The sequence below is a fragment of the Thermomyces lanuginosus genome (genome assembly GCF_041956635.1).
Source record: "Thermomyces lanuginosus strain ATCC 200065 unplaced genomic scaffold VTN49scaffold_28, whole genome shotgun sequence".
Lineage (NCBI taxonomy): Eukaryota > Fungi > Ascomycota > Eurotiomycetes > Eurotiales > Trichocomaceae > Thermomyces > Thermomyces lanuginosus.
The window spans coordinates 694,803-709,481 of NW_027192362.1; the positions used below are offsets into that span (position 1 = coordinate 694,803).

At 53.2% G+C, this 14,679-nt stretch overlaps 7 protein-coding genes across 7 annotated transcripts; 4 read left to right on the forward strand and 3 right to left on the reverse strand.

Moving 5' to 3' along the window:
- Positions 1-608: 608 nt before the first annotated feature.
- Positions 609-1,897, reverse strand: VTN49DRAFT_3376 (uncharacterized protein; the record flags this gene model as incomplete). The annotated part of the gene is made up of 2 exons (XM_069411205.1): positions 609-618; positions 693-1,897. The coding sequence occupies 2 exons, from the start codon at positions 1,895-1,897 to the stop codon at positions 609-611; spliced, it is 1,215 nt and encodes a 404-aa protein (XP_069268654.1).
- An 831-nt stretch (positions 1,898-2,728) lies between these two features.
- Positions 2,729-3,378, forward strand: VTN49DRAFT_3377 (uncharacterized protein; the record flags this gene model as incomplete). Its single annotated transcript, XM_069411206.1, has 2 exons — positions 2,729-2,869; positions 3,199-3,378. The coding sequence occupies 2 exons, from the start codon at positions 2,729-2,731 to the stop codon at positions 3,376-3,378; spliced, it is 321 nt and encodes a 106-aa protein (XP_069268655.1).
- Positions 3,379-3,382: 4 nt separating this feature from the next.
- On the reverse strand, positions 3,383-5,021 carry VTN49DRAFT_3378 (uncharacterized protein; the record flags this gene model as incomplete). The annotated part of the gene is made up of 2 exons (XM_069411207.1): positions 3,383-3,889; positions 3,942-5,021. The coding sequence occupies 2 exons, from the start codon at positions 5,019-5,021 to the stop codon at positions 3,383-3,385; spliced, it is 1,587 nt and encodes a 528-aa protein (XP_069268656.1).
- A 765-nt stretch (positions 5,022-5,786) lies between these two features.
- VTN49DRAFT_3379 (uncharacterized protein) lies at positions 5,787-6,745 on the forward strand (the record flags this gene model as incomplete). Its single annotated transcript, XM_069411208.1, has 2 exons — positions 5,787-5,879; positions 5,927-6,745. 2 exons carry the CDS (start codon positions 5,787-5,789, stop codon positions 6,743-6,745), a joined length of 912 nt encoding a protein of 303 aa, XP_069268657.1.
- A 73-nt stretch (positions 6,746-6,818) lies between these two features.
- VTN49DRAFT_3380 (uncharacterized protein) lies at positions 6,819-7,892 on the reverse strand (the record flags this gene model as incomplete). Its single annotated transcript, XM_069411210.1, has 5 exons — positions 6,819-6,969; positions 7,069-7,374; positions 7,418-7,486; positions 7,541-7,785; positions 7,890-7,892. 5 exons carry the CDS (start codon positions 7,890-7,892, stop codon positions 6,819-6,821), a joined length of 774 nt encoding a protein of 257 aa, XP_069268658.1.
- A 1,209-nt stretch (positions 7,893-9,101) lies between these two features.
- On the forward strand, positions 9,102-9,527 carry VTN49DRAFT_3381 (uncharacterized protein; the record flags this gene model as incomplete). The annotated part of the gene is made up of 4 exons (XM_069411211.1): positions 9,102-9,184; positions 9,243-9,290; positions 9,342-9,379; positions 9,463-9,527. 4 exons carry the CDS (start codon positions 9,102-9,104, stop codon positions 9,525-9,527), a joined length of 234 nt encoding a protein of 77 aa, XP_069268659.1.
- Positions 9,528-11,167: 1,640 nt separating this feature from the next.
- On the forward strand, positions 11,168-14,594 carry VTN49DRAFT_3382 (uncharacterized protein; the record flags this gene model as incomplete). Its single annotated transcript, XM_069411212.1, has 4 exons — positions 11,168-11,450; positions 11,506-14,336; positions 14,385-14,485; positions 14,537-14,594. 4 exons carry the CDS (start codon positions 11,168-11,170, stop codon positions 14,592-14,594), a joined length of 3,273 nt encoding a protein of 1,090 aa, XP_069268660.1.
- Between the last annotated feature and the right edge of the window lie 85 nt (positions 14,595-14,679).

A 14,679-nucleotide genomic window follows, 5' to 3' on the forward strand; every position in this document is an offset into this window, starting at 1 on the left:
GGCCAGTTGTGAGGTCCCACAGTTTGATCATCTTGTCATGAGAACCAGATGCCAGGAGTTGGGCGTCGGGTGAGAAGGTAACAGTTACAACGTCTTCGGTATGGCCCTCGAGTGTCTGTTGCAGCTGGCCAGTAGTGAGGTCCCAAAGCTTGATATCCCTGTTATTACAAGATGCAAGCAGTCGGCCGTCGGGCGAGATAGAAACACACTCAATGATACCAGTATGACCCTCGAGAGTTTGCAGTTCAGCACTCCAGCATTCATCTACCTTTGGTAGCCTTCCGATCCATTTTGGTATCTCTTTGTTGAACATATTTCTTATTATTGAGCTGCTAGGCGCGAAAATAAGCCCCGAAGCATAAAGTTGGAGGGGTGCGACTTCTGCTATGTGTCTGAATTTGAGGATAAATCGTCGAGCGTCATGAAGAAATTCTGCTGCGTCGGGATCCTTATTGTCGTATTGAATATTTTCGGTCAATTTCCTGGCTCTTCCAAACTGTCTGATAGAGAGTACCTGTGGGATAGATTGTAGCATGTCAAGGGCTGTCACAATCTCTGATACTTGACCCAGCATACACATTGCTTCGGTCCAGTGGAGGAAATGCACCTTAAGGAATTCTAGGGTATCATCCAGTCGAGTCACTGGATTTTGAATTTGCATGAGATGGTTGACCCAATAACGGCAGGCATACCGGACTTCGGGAGGCAGATGTTCATTGATACGATCATCGTCAACCTCATTGCGTCGTGTGCCATAGCTATTCAGCTGGCAAATATTTTTCCTCAAATTTCGCTTCATAACTCCGAGGCTCTGATGAAAGACGAAAGCGTGCATGTCTTTCTCGTCGATCCAAAATGGGTTTGTGTCCTTCTTCTTTGGATCGAGAAGGAAATCTCTGAATGATAAGTGCAGCATCCGTACTGGCGTGTCCGAATCATGAGGGATATTAAGAACCGAGTGGAGGAACATCAATCGGTTTTCGATTTCATTCGTGTCTACATTCAAAAGGCTAGCAAGGGCTCTTTTCGAGAGAGGGGAATATAGGAGTATAATCACTCCAACTGTTTCTTTGAATTCACGAATGAACTGCTGAGACTCTTCTTCATCTTGACCGGCGAGAAGCTGATTCAGCACGGGCATATATGTGCCATCCATCTTTGATGTATAAGTCGTCTGATCGGCAAGAATGGCTTCCAGACGCCTCGCAGGATTCCGTCTTCCCTCACTGATGAATCGATACAGCGTAACGGCAAAAATGAACAACGGCACTGCTCTCTCGACCAGCACCTGGATTGTTTCTTGCCCTGGCCAGTCAGGTGGTAATGAGCGTTCGTCTCTCAGCTCCGAGAACCGAATGTTGAAATACAGAGATATGTCGCGCTCGATCACTGGCTTTGGGATCTCATGAAGAATGAAGTCCTGGTGGTTATCATAAAGAACAGATTCGGACCTGAAACCGGACCTGATGGCCAACTCAGGTCTGCTAGTCAAAAGGAATCGAAGCCGTAATGAATGTGACTGCTGGACTCGTGGTAGCATTCGGAGCACAACTTTTACGTCGCTCTCTTCACATTCATCGAGCGCATCGATCACAATCACCATGCGTACTTTATGGTTCAGTCCTGTTTCAACCAGCGGTCGAAGAATGAGCTTGTCGAATTGCTCGCTGGATACCTTCTCAGAAATATCAGGGTCGTTGTCGATTGCCTTGCCAATTGATGCAGCAAGCTGAGGAAATTTATTTGCAAGCTGTTTCGCCAGTGTTGAAAACAATTTCTTCGCATTCCCTCGATCCTCCTCACCCCTCTTGAAGAAGAAGCTCGCGGCAAGCAACCCTTTCGCGTTGAAACGCTTCGCCACGGTGATGGCGATTGTTGACTTTCCAGTTCCCGCCATCCCGTTCAACCAAAATATGCGCTTGCCGTTTCTCGACTTCGCCCATTTCTCAATTTGGCGAAGCAACTCAGTCCTAGTTCCTGGTAGGCAGTCGGTGTGTTCTTTGCCAATCTCGTAGGAATCAAAGGCTGCACCTTTTGCAATCCGTAATCTGTTTAAACCGAGTTTCTTGTCTATAATATTTATCATCTCTCTGTATGAGAATCGAGTTCAGCAATCCATTATTCCAATAGTCAAGGGTAAAACCGATTAAATAATGCAGCTTACATCTGGTCAATTTGCAGGGCTGAATTGAAGTATGACTGATAATCTTTGATCGATCTGATGGCCTCAGCTACCTCACCACGGTCCAGAGGCCATTTCAACCTGATTCCAATTTTTCTCATTGCTCTCCTGGTCATTCCGAGGTCAATTTTCTCCTTCAAATCCATGAGAGTGGAACGACATCGATCAACTTCCTTGTCTAGTTTCCGGGTGTTTCTGAGATGGTCTGAAAAACTGGGGTTTTCGAGAAGTCTGGCAAGCGACTTCAGGACTTTTCGCAGAGCCTCGATTTCATGGCGAAACCGACGGATTTCATGTTTCGCATTCTTCACTTCCTTGATGTATTTTCCACAAATGCCGATCATTGCTCCTGCGAGCTGGACGACTGCAAGCACGGTCCCTGGGTCCACCATGTTGAGGCTTATGATCTAGTACTGCGAGATTGAATCCGGGTGAAGGAGGGAAAGAAAGAGGAGTGGGCATGAGTCAGTGCTGTGCATCAGAACAAGTGCATGAACTTTGACGATGATATCTAAGGAATGACTGCTGGGAGCATACTGTACGAAGATGACACCAAGCATATTTGCTCAAGGGAAAGGAAAGACTGGATTACTGGAGCAGCCGCAGCAAATGATGCAGAAAGTTCGTGCAGATACGAATCGACTCAGGGAGTACTACTGGCAGATCCGCCCTGGCTACCATGCAACTGTACGTGTCACGCATGCAGCCAATAAGCGTTCCTACACGAGCAAAACATTTCGCTCGTTGGTTAGATGTAGCCTACTCTTTTTGATTTGCATATTTTCGGCTACGTCTGTATTTGATGTTGCCTCTCCTCAAACGAAGAGCTGGGAGAGACATGCCCGATTTTCGAGTGCTAACCCTAACCAGGAGCTATCAGCCGTCGTAGCCTTATAGCTGAAGACCGGAGGTCAAGTTCACCATTGGATCACTAGCCAATCTACTAGTTCCCTGATTGCTCGAGCAAAAAATTTCTATTCTATCGATAGATACGTAGGTATATATCTAATCGACAGATTGTATATAGCAGTGTAACCAAAAACCAAGTGAGGGTATATGTAGTAATGATCGAGAATCCCAACTCTAAAACTCCGTCCGCCAGCCCAAGGTCCCCAACCAACCAGAAATATATTAGCCCCAACCAAACCGTAGCCAAGTCCCGTCGTAACGCATGTCATATCGAGTTTCGTGAATAGTATATCATGATTGTCTTTGCTCCCATGCCGCCGCCCGTCTCTCCTCGATCTCCTCCAAGGGCTCATCGGCGAGCTCGTCACCCAACAGACCCGACCACGAACCACCGCTCGGTCCGTCGATATGGATGAAGTTCCGGATGACGCAGGAATCGCGGTATCGTCCTTGGCAGACCTTGCGTCGCCCGAGATGCTTGAACCGCGGGCCAAGTGGCCCGTTGACGTAGTGGTATTGCCCGCCGAAGCGGTATTGTCGGCGGTCGCCGAGCGGGTAGAATTTGTCGCCCCAGCGGCCGTTGAAGTAGAACCACTCGGTTGGAGCAGTGGGTGACTGGGTGGACGGGTTGAGCTCGTCGGTAAGGTAGTTGTATGTGTAAGAGTGGATGTTTTGCAGCGGGTCCCAGAGCGGCCCGCGGTCGGTTTCGTCATGGAGGAGACCCCAGGGGAGGATGTACTCATGGATGCCTGGCGTGGCGTACATTGCGTGAGTGCCGGTGGCGGAGTAAATAACTGGCTGGAAGGACGTTAGCAATTGATATAGATAGATCTAATGGAAGAATACGTACCCGCTTCCCCCGCTTTTCCATCGCCTCGTAGCTGAAGGCTTCCCCTGCCGTGTGCGCGCTGAGGAAGAGCGCCTTCGGCCGGCCATGGTAGAACCGCACCATGCAATGCTCCCAGTCTCCGACATGGTTCCCGAAGCGCACATTCAGTACCATGTTGCCCAAGTTGTAACTGTAAAAGAAGAACCAAAATGCATCAATCACCCCGTGGCCCTTGTCAACCACAATCAACACGACCGGTGCATCGCTGCGGCCCCCTTGGCGCACGTCGCCGTAGATGGGCTTGCCGCCGTACAGCCGACGCAGCTCCTCCATGGACCGATCCAGGTCTGCCACCCGCGCGCTCACATCGTCTTTCCAGTCACCAACGTCGTACCACTTGCTGCGGTCGTCGTCCGTGTCTGTCACGGGCATGTCCAGGTTCGGATCATCCAGATTGGGATCATCGCCTGGTGAGGAAGGAGGGTACGGCCGGGGAATGTTCCGCGAGCTACCCAGCCAATCCGGCCGCTCCTCGACGTTGTCCTTGCTTGTCAGGTAGACGTACCGGCCCTCCTGCCATCGGTTCAGTTCGTCCAAGTCTCGCAGCGTCGGGTGTTTCCAGCTCGCCTGCACGGGCGTGTAGTTGAGATAGGGCGTCGTATGCACGAGATGGTCGGCAATGTCGCTGGGCCAGAACTTCTCCCTCGAGAACAAATGCACCAGCGGCGCATACTCAAACACATATTCCGGAATCTCGGTCAGATTCCGATCGGAGATGTCGGTCCAGTTCCCATCTACCACCGTCCAGTCCTCCCGCCAGCTTTGATCGTCCCCGTTAATCGGCTGCTGATTGAGGGTTCGACTCGGCGGCCCGGAGGAGCTGCTCCATCGGATATGCGATATCCCACAGAGTCCGAAAAATCGACAGAGTTTGCGGTCAATCCAGGACTTTGACGTCGCCACCCACTCCCGCTCTTCTAGATCTTCTTCTGACCAGATGAATAACGACGGACACACGGCGTGGAAAAAGCTGTTGAGGCAGAGCCAGGCGATCAGAGTCGATAATACGACTATGACCGCCTTGGAGATGCGGCCGGGCATCGGGTTGGAAACAAATCTGGGCCGGAACAGCGACTCCGGGCCTTGCGGAATAACAGAAGGATCAGCCAGCCTTTCTGTCGCCCGTCTCGCCGGCGGGACGGACAAAGAGTATTTAATAGTAGAGCGATTAGGTTCAAACGGCGGATGTACTCGGAAGTGGCCGGACCATGAAGGGACTATGAGGATGAGCCACAACCATGCATGGCGGGGCCCGGTCAGTCGGTGTGCCAAACTACTCAGACAAGACTCGACTCCGAGAGTGGATTAGGGCCACCGAATTCTTCAAATTTAACGCTGTGCACGGCTGATGACTAGACGGCTGATGGCGGATTACCACTGACCGAGCAGGGCTTGGGCATGCGTAATTGTGATTGGCGCTGGGCAGCAACCAGAATGACTAACCAAAGGCCCGTTGACGATCAAATCAGATTCGCCGGTATATGTCAGATGCACCTCTAGCCTGGAGAACGATCGTCGACCAGTCGCCCAGCGTCCTGACGCTGACTCGTCGTGCCTTGGGGATTTCCCTTGCATGAGAGGTCTGAAGGGGGGGGGGTGTGCACTCCGCACACCTGTAAATCACGTGATTATAGATATTTCCTCTTTGGGTATCCGAATCAGAATCTGAGCGAGCATGGGAGAAAAGCACCCATTGGAGTCGTTGACATAGCCATGGCGACTTGTGGCTGGGTTGGACGCAGCATAGGATGATCACCGCCCCTGTCTTGCCGAGACTCCGAACCAGTCCGCTGGGATTGCTTGACAATGCAAACAACCCCGGCTGCGGGCATCTCCGCGCCCGACTCGGCGGACGACCTGTCCGAGTACGAGTACGAGTACGACGAAAATGAAACCGAGGTATGCACCAAAAAGAACTTTTTGAGGTCTTACTTCTAATCAGACAGACTTTTTACGTCAATCTTGATCTGACCTCTTACAATGGCCCAATCCGACCGCCCCGCCGGCGCAAGTCTAAAGACGCCGACGATACCGGCGACTCCGAGCCACCGGGAGAGCCGATTGCACCAGAAGTAACTGAGTCGCAGTCGCCATCGGACCGGAATATTAGGGGGGATGACGACGTTGCGGCGGCAGCGGCAGCGATCGACTCAGACGCCGGGCGCATCCAGATCCTCGGCCTGCACGAGCTGCATCCGCTGGTCAAGTACCAGAACCACATCTTCCGTTGCTCTTGGGCCGATATGGTAGGAACGGACATGCATTTTACCATGCCCGAGCTGCCACCGGACCCGAGCTATCTACGGCACGATAAGAGCTACGACCTGATCGCGGCAAACAGCGTCAAGCTCGTCGGGCGGAGGGTTCATCTAATCTCGGGACCGGGATACGTGGATCGCGGAGAGGAAGGCGCGGCGGCGGCTCCGACGGAGGCGACGGGGACCCGCCGTCCCACGACGGCGCGGAAGCTCACCGGCCAGGCGCGGTTCCTCAAAGAGCTCATGGAAATCAAGCAGCAGCGGGGTGAGACCGACGTGGTGCCGACGGTGTTCAGCGCACGCCGCGGGCAGAATTTCCAGGATCGGTTGCGGGGTTGGGCCCGGACAGAGGAGCGGCTGGCGGAGGTGCAACGTCTGACGCGCGATGCGCTCGAGGGCGACACGGACGCTATCGCGCGGTTAGAGGAGATCTACGCGGAGATTGAGGGCGTGCCGGTCGAGGAGAGTCTACAGGCTGAAGCTGGATCACAGCGCAGTCAAGGTTGAACAAGCACGAATCACATGCACGCGTGTACTTGCGGCAATCCGACTGCCATTATTAAGGTTGACACACTTTTCTCTATTCAACCAACAGAGCGGAACAAAGGAATGACGAAACAACAATGCGAATGTCAAACAATGCCATTTCTTCCTCCCATAAACCCGATCCCAAGAAACGCCGCATGAAATGCATCTCGCTTGAAACACACGCAAGGACCACATCAACGATCCTTCCGGTGATGCGAGCAGATTCGAAAAATCACAAGCACATGGGTATAATACACGGCAAGAAATGAAAAATGTTTTGTCGATCATGTCGATGCAATCACCGATGGACCTGAGTGCCGCCCACCAGCGATGCTGGAAAACTCACTGGCGATGGCGGCGGTGGCGGCGGCTGGTGATACCAGTCGGAGTCATTGTTCGGGAGACTGTTCTTCGGACTGCCCGCGTTGGAGCCTGCATTGCTGGCACTGGGCGAGGCATAGGACATGTACTTGGGCAGCATAGAGGCGGAGGCCTCGATGGCGCGGGCAATGTCTTGGTGGGTGATGGTCGTGTTGGCAGACATGGTGACTGGCTTGCGGACACAATGGATATGGAAGATGTACTGTATTCGAGAGATCGGACTGAGTCTGATGTAGATAGCAGCCGGGACTTCAATGTGGCCTTTATGACGTTGTACCCTCCGAGAGTTCCCGATGGGCCGGGACGATCTTCAGTGGAGGTCGGAAGGAATCGATGATTCTAGAGTATGTCAACAGAGAATCACAAGCAAGGAGCCACTGCAGGTGCACCTACCGAATTGATATGCTTTGGAGACTCGGCAATATATTAGTGGTGTTGTGTTTGTATGGAAAGAAGGAAAGAGGAAGAAGAGAGGACGAGAAGGAAGAGAAGGAGGGAAGGGAGGAAAAAAAAAAGGCCAGATCGCACACACAATCTCTGCCGATTTCCCGCTTGCTCCGTTGTTCCTTCTTGCGCAGTGACAACGAACACAGCGCCGTTCTTTTCTCGGCTGTAGTCCGGCCTCTGAACTGGCTGGGCTAGACCGAGATGCCCAACGTCCGGCGGGCCACTCACTCGCTTCGCTTCGCTTTGGAACGGAACAGATCAGATTCAACGTCGAAAGAATGTGGGAGAGTCAGACCATTTGTATGCGCTCTACCAACGAGAATTCTTTATTAACTTCATTTATTATTATTTTATATATGACCTGAGAAGAATCTGCCCCTGGATAAGCCGAAAATGGCTCGACTCTCGAGGAGGGAATTCCGGGCTCCCTCGTTGCCCCTGGCTTCGACAATGTGGGTTCGCTGCCGTTTGCGGGCGTGTCTCGACGCAGGCAGCAAAAACCCTCTAATGTCACGATTGCTTCGACATGTTGTATCTGTTGCTGCCCCGAATGTCCACTTCAGCACGGCACTGGCATCGATCGAACGCCAGAGAACATTCCCTGCCCAACCATTCCGGCTTTCCGTTCCCCAACGCTCTCTGAATCGCACGATCCAGCCCCAGAGTGCACAAATTTTTCTCCAAGATGGGGGTCGGCAGTTTCATGGGGTTCCATCCCGGCCAAGTGCTTTCTCCAGACGGACTGCAATCCTCCGCGCAACCGCCCGTTTGGGTCTTTGTGGGGATTTTCCAGGGATTCCATGCTGCCTCAAAGTGTTCTTCAGCATTTCCGTTTGGGGGAACTCTTCTCTACCCTAAACTCCTTAGGGGGAGTTGGCGTAAAATGGGAGAACAATCTGCTTGCGACCTTTGCTGATTCAGGATTAGGGGAGAACCTCCACGGTTTCTATTTTCTGCCGATTGGGTCTCAACCGTTACGAAGCCAGCCCCACTGGGATATCTTGGGCTTCGACGAGAAGAGAATCTCGAGCCTTTTACACGCAAGCAGGAGTCGTGTTCGTGGGCACTCATGCTGGCGCCGTTTTCAGAGAGTGACATTTGCGTCTTTGTAGGACTCCCAATCTGAATACAGCTGCTTTGCCGGCGCCAGATCATACGTAATAAAGGGGGGAGAGGACATTGTCGACTTCCACATTCTGGGCCCCATCAGCTGAAAGAATTCTCAAAGGAATTCCGCCTCGTACGGAGTACGGGGAAGAGTGCTCCATGGCCCTGCATATGTACTCTGCGACAAGTGGCTCCTGTCGTGGTCCCTGAGTGCAATCTGGAGAACGGCCCGACGAATTCGCCGCTCTGGGGAAGCCGAGCCAGAGATGCATGCCAGATGCCACAGGGTGGTTTGTACCTGAGGCAACTTTAATCTTTATCTCGCCCCTTCTGAAATAAAACGACAAACGACGGGACTCGATTTACCCTAATCAATCACCACCGGACCTGGTGCGAAACTATGAATACAGAAGCTGAATCCGAATATCAAGACAACAATTTAACTTTGAGTATGGAACATCAGCATCGAAAGCAGCGCATCGAGTTAGGTTCGGCGTTGATGCCCAGTCAGGCTTCCCCTGACTTGAACTGAACCCATCAGGCTTAATGTGTCGATCTCCCTGAATCTCGAGAACAGCTCAGCAGACACGTCAGTTGGCAGCATTCGGAGCATTCCCCGGCTTGGTTGACGAGCTTCCAGCCAAAAGCAACGAAAGGGCTTCTACGAGTATGGAGTAGGTTAGCCTTCCCGGAGCAGGATGACTTTCCCCCTTTTGCTTTCCAAAATGCGTCAACTGGCTTATCCTAACCAATTCGGGCAGGACCTCACGAGGGCCGCTATGACTGTGACCAGCATGTCCCTAGCCACATGTTCCAAGGAATCTAAACGACCCTTGGCCTTTGACTTCAAAGGTCGGGCCAAATTTCCCTGTCGACTGTCGAAAACCCCGTGCCTGGGGATCTCGTGACCAAATCACGTGGATACAGGTCCACTTCTTTCTCTCACGTGGCAAAATCACGTGGACAGTCAAAACTGATCAGTCTGACCGCCAGTGTTCGTGGCTGCTGTCTGGACTCGACGATCAGCATGGCCAATCAATGTCGAAATTTGGATGATTGATTTGCAATTCGCGAATCATGAGAGATGCTCGCAGTGCCAAATTCACTCGTTCCAAATCCTAGCAGTATTGCGTGGTATTGAAGGGTATTGAAGCTGCGTTCAGCGTATGTTTTTTTCCCTCTATGAACCGCTTAGCTACGGCTATGTTCGGCAACCGGTTCTATTTCCACGGCGGCCCGGCAGCTCTCCGGCAAAAAAAGATCAAACACAAACCCATTGACATGGCAAAGAACATGAATCAAATAACGTGCTGGAAAATTCTTCATTTAGTGTCATTCGGAGACGATCATCTCAACCGGCATCTCTCCCCGCGGTAACCGGCAATAGCCTTTGGCGGTGGCTAATCTGTCAGTTTCTGTGGCGGCCAGAACATTCGCTCTCTGTAATACCGCCTTACATCATATGAGTTCATGTCTGGAGACGAGCTCTCCGCCCGATGACGTATGACAAGCTGCGGCATTTTGCGGCAGGGTTCTTCCTTTCCCATCGTCTTTCTGAAAATCAATTTCGGCGCTCTAGGCCAATGACAAAGCACGCTTGTTTGTAGCATGCCACAGACACTGTCGATCGCCATTCTGAGTCCCAACAGTCACCACAGTCCGACCTTCGAACTGGGAGGGGGTCGTTGTCAGCTGTCAGTCACCTCGCAAGTCGGTGTGACTAGCGCGGCTGATTTGCAATTTGCAGGAGAGGATTTGCAGCTTTTCCCAAGGCGGCATTCTCTCAGCGGGTAATTTTAGCGCTCGGATCAGAAGACCATTCAAAGCCACTTCTGGAACCCCAGCTGCTGTATGGGGGATTCAGGTAAAATTACACCACTAAACCCAAAATGTGTTAGTGCCCGCCCACCGGCGGACCCGGCGGAGTAATCCGTCTGTATTGTAATCCAGCGGCGAATCACGATGCCCCACGCGCTGAACTGCATCGACATGATCGCGGTCCCTATATAAAGCTCCATGGGGATCTGGATTCGATCATGAGCAGAGGCTTCTGTTGAGCTCTTCGCAGTGTCTTTTCGTGCATGGCGACCCCTGAGTTCGTCGTTTCCCCCTTTCGGATCACATTCCGGTTCCATTTGTGCTTGTGTTCCTCCATTGATAACGTCTTTGAATGAGGTCTTGCGACGCAGCAAGTACCCGGTGCTCGATATCAAAATCCTTGCTCTAGTCTTGCTCAACGAGGGACAATCGCGCTTGCTGGTGCTTCGTACGAAGTTCTGGTTGCTCGCTATACGTCAGTTGCAGCTGTTTGGCTCCGATAACCTGATCTGGGGCCCGCAGAGATAAGGAACTGCTTCGAAATCCCTAGCTCATTTCCTGCAGCTCTTTCTCATTTTTCCTCTCAAACCGACCCCAAAACCTCTATTTCAGCTTTCTGGCATCTCTTAGCCTCTTCAATCTTTCGCCATGTCCATTGATCCCGGATCTACTCGTTCTCCCTCTGAAGGAGCCCCGACTTCGGCTGGGGAGCATGCCACGGTAAATGGCGCTTCAGGCACGGGAACCCCCATTGGGTTCCAACGCTATCCTCACAATAAGCATCTCGACAATGTAGTCCGGACGCCCGGCCGTCAGCCGTCTCCGCAGCCGACGCACCTGGGGATACCGGGCCAGCATCGGGTGCTGTCGGATGACGACCCCGGCTATATCTCTGCCAAGTTTGAGGGAAAGGAAAAGCAGATGGAGCAAGGTAAGTCGTTTTGTTCGAAGAAATGGGATTGCGATTGAAGCTAATTGTGGCGTAGTCATGGACCGGTTAGAAGAAAAGGGCTTCTTCCCGAGCGACTTCGTGGTCTCCGAAACGACGTGGTTCTACAACATGCTGGGTATCGACGATATGTACTTCCAGACGGAAACGGTCGATTCCATTGTAAATCAGATTTTGTCGCTGTACGCGGCCAAGGTCGCTGCCTACGCGCGCGATGATAAGCGGCTGGAGATTAGACTGGACAAGGAGAGCGAGGACCATGCTGTGTACATTGATACCAGTAAGCCAGGAGTCACTTCCTTCGACGGGCCCAACTACGAGGCCCGCATCGATGCCAAGTATATCGACATCTCCACTCCATCTCGGAGCTACCGCGTCGAGAGTTTCCGGTCGACCAGCCCGTTGCCTGGCGAGACGCAGCACCAGCTGCGCTGCTATTTCGTCTACAGGTGTCAATTCGCTCATCCGAACCCGGATCCGGATGAGACTGACATCAACATCATCGGAGAGAAACGATTCCTGCAGAAGGCGACTCCCAACACCAAGGCAATCTACCAAGATATCATCCGCAAGGCCGTGGTTCGTACCGGCCCGGTGATTGACGTTTTTGACATCGAGGGTAGCCGGGAAAAGCGTCTGGTCGTCGCTTACCGTCAGGGCTCCGCCCAGGGCATCTTCAGTGCCCTGTCGGATCTCTATCACTACTACCGCCTGACAAGCTCCCGCAAGTACTTGGAGAACTTTTCGAACGGCATTACCGTCATCTCGCTCTACCTGCGGCCGGTGAACGATCCGGAAGTTGCCCAACGATACCCTCCCATTGAGTCCGCTATCCACCAGATCGTCAAGGAGGTGTCACTGCTGTACTGCATCCCGCAGAACCGCTTCCAGAGCCACTTTGCCAGTGGGCGCCTCAGCCTTCAGGAGACCATCTATGCTCACTGCGCCTGGGTGTTTGTGCAGCAGTTCCTGAACCGCCTTGGCTCTGAGTATACCTCGCTTGCTGCGGTTCTGGACCCGAACAACAGTGTCCATGCGGAGCTTCTGTCCAAGATCAAGAAGCGGCTCCGGACGGAGACGTTTACGTCCGACTACATCTCGGAGATTATCCACAAGTATCCTGATCTGATTCACAAGCTGTACCTGGACTTTGCCAACACGCACTATGTGCAGACGGGCGGTCCGTCGGATGATTTCTTGCCGACTCTCAGCTACCTGCGGATGCAAGTGGATGAGGTGCTGGACGACTCGCGGTTGAAGGAGTTGATCTCCAAGACCACCGCGAGCGAGCACGACGAGATGGTCATGATGGCCTTCCGCACATTCAACAACGCAGTGCTCAAGACCAACTTTTACACGCCGACCAAGGTCGCACTGTCCTTCCGCCTGAACCCGGATTTCCTGCCGGAGCACGAGTACCCGCAGCGACTCTACGGTATGTTCCTGGTGATTGGGTCCGAATTCCGCGGTTTCCACCTGCGTTTCCGAGACATTGCTCGAGGTGGCATTCGGATCGTCAAGAGCAGAAACAAGGAGGCCTTTAGCATCAACGCGCGCTCGCTGTTTGACGAGAACTATGGCCTGGCGAGCACTCAGCAGCGCAAGAACAAGGATATTCCAGAAGGTGGTGCTAAGGGCGTGATTCTGCTGGATATGGAGCACCAGGACAAGGCTCGGGTGGCGTTTGAGAAGTACATTGACAGTATCCTGGACCTGCTTCTGCCACCGAGCAGTCCCGGAATCAAGGACCCGATTGTGGATCTGTACGGCAAGGACGAGATCCTGTTCATGGGCCCTGATGAGAACACGGCAGACCTGGTCGACTGGGCGACGGAGCACGCGCGCAAGCGGGGCGCCCCGTGGTGGAAGTCATTCTTCACGGGCAAGAGCCCCAAGCTGGGAGGCATTCCGCACGACACGTACGGCATGACAACGCAATCGGTCCGGCAGTACGTGTTGGGCATCTACCGCAAGCTCAACATTGATCCGTCGACGGTGCGCAAGATGCAGACAGGCGGACCGGACGGCGACCTTGGGTCGAACGAGATCCTGCGAGCGAACGAGAAGACGGTGGCAGTGGTGGATGGCTCTGGTGTGATTGTTGACCCCAACGGGCTCGACCGCGAAGAGCTTGTGCGGCTGGCGAAGAAGCGAGTGATGATCTCGGAGTTTGACCTATCGAAGCTCTCGCCGCAAGGCTACCGGGTGCTGGTCGAGGACAGCAACGTGCGGCTGCCGAACGGCGAAGTGGTTGCCAACGGCACTGTCTTCCGCAACACGTTCCACCTGCGGAAGGAAGTTGACGTGGACATGTTTGTGCCGTGCGGTGGGCGGCCGGAATCGATCGACCTGACGACGGTGAACAAGCTGATCGTCAACGGCAAGTCGGTGATTCCGTACATTGTCGAAGGTGCGAACCTGTTCATCACGCAAGATGCCAAGCTGCGGCTGGAGAAGGCCGGGTGCATTCTGTACAAGGACGCCTCGGCCAACAAGGGCGGTGTGACGTCGTCGTCACTCGAGGTTCTCGCGTCTCTGTCGCTCAACGACCAAGAGTTCATCGAGCACATGTGCGTGCGCGAGGACGGCACCATCCCTGAGTTCTACCAGGAGTACGTCAAGGAGGTGCAGGAGATCATCCGGCGCAACGCCGCGCTCGAGTTCGAGGCCATCTGGCGGGAGCATGAGCGCACGGGTCTGCTGCGCAGCGTGCTGAGCGACCGCCTCAGCCTGGCCATCACCTCCTTGGACGAGGAGCTGCAAAAGACAGCCCTGTGGGACAATGTCGGCTTGCGCCGTGCGGTTCTGCAGGAAGCTCTTCCTCGGCTCCTGCTGAACAAGGTTGGCCTGGACACGATTCTGGAAAGGGTACGTCCTTTCTTCCCTCTTCTCATGGCCATTACTAACGATACCTAGGTCCCTGAGAACTACCTCAAGGCCATCTTTGGCAGCTACCTTGCCAGCCGGTTCGTGTACGAGTACGGCAACAACCCGAGCCAGTTTGCCTTTTTCGACTTGTAAGTCCCTTTCTCCTTCCTGTTCCGAATGCACACTAATGAAAAACATAGCATGTCGAAACGCTTCTCGCAACACATGGTGTCGACCGCCACCCAAGAATCGTCATGATATGAACGATGGTATGATGCGGCTAGGAAAACAAAAAGTTATGGGTCTTCCGTTCAAAACAAAAAAAAGTTGTGTTCTAGTTGCC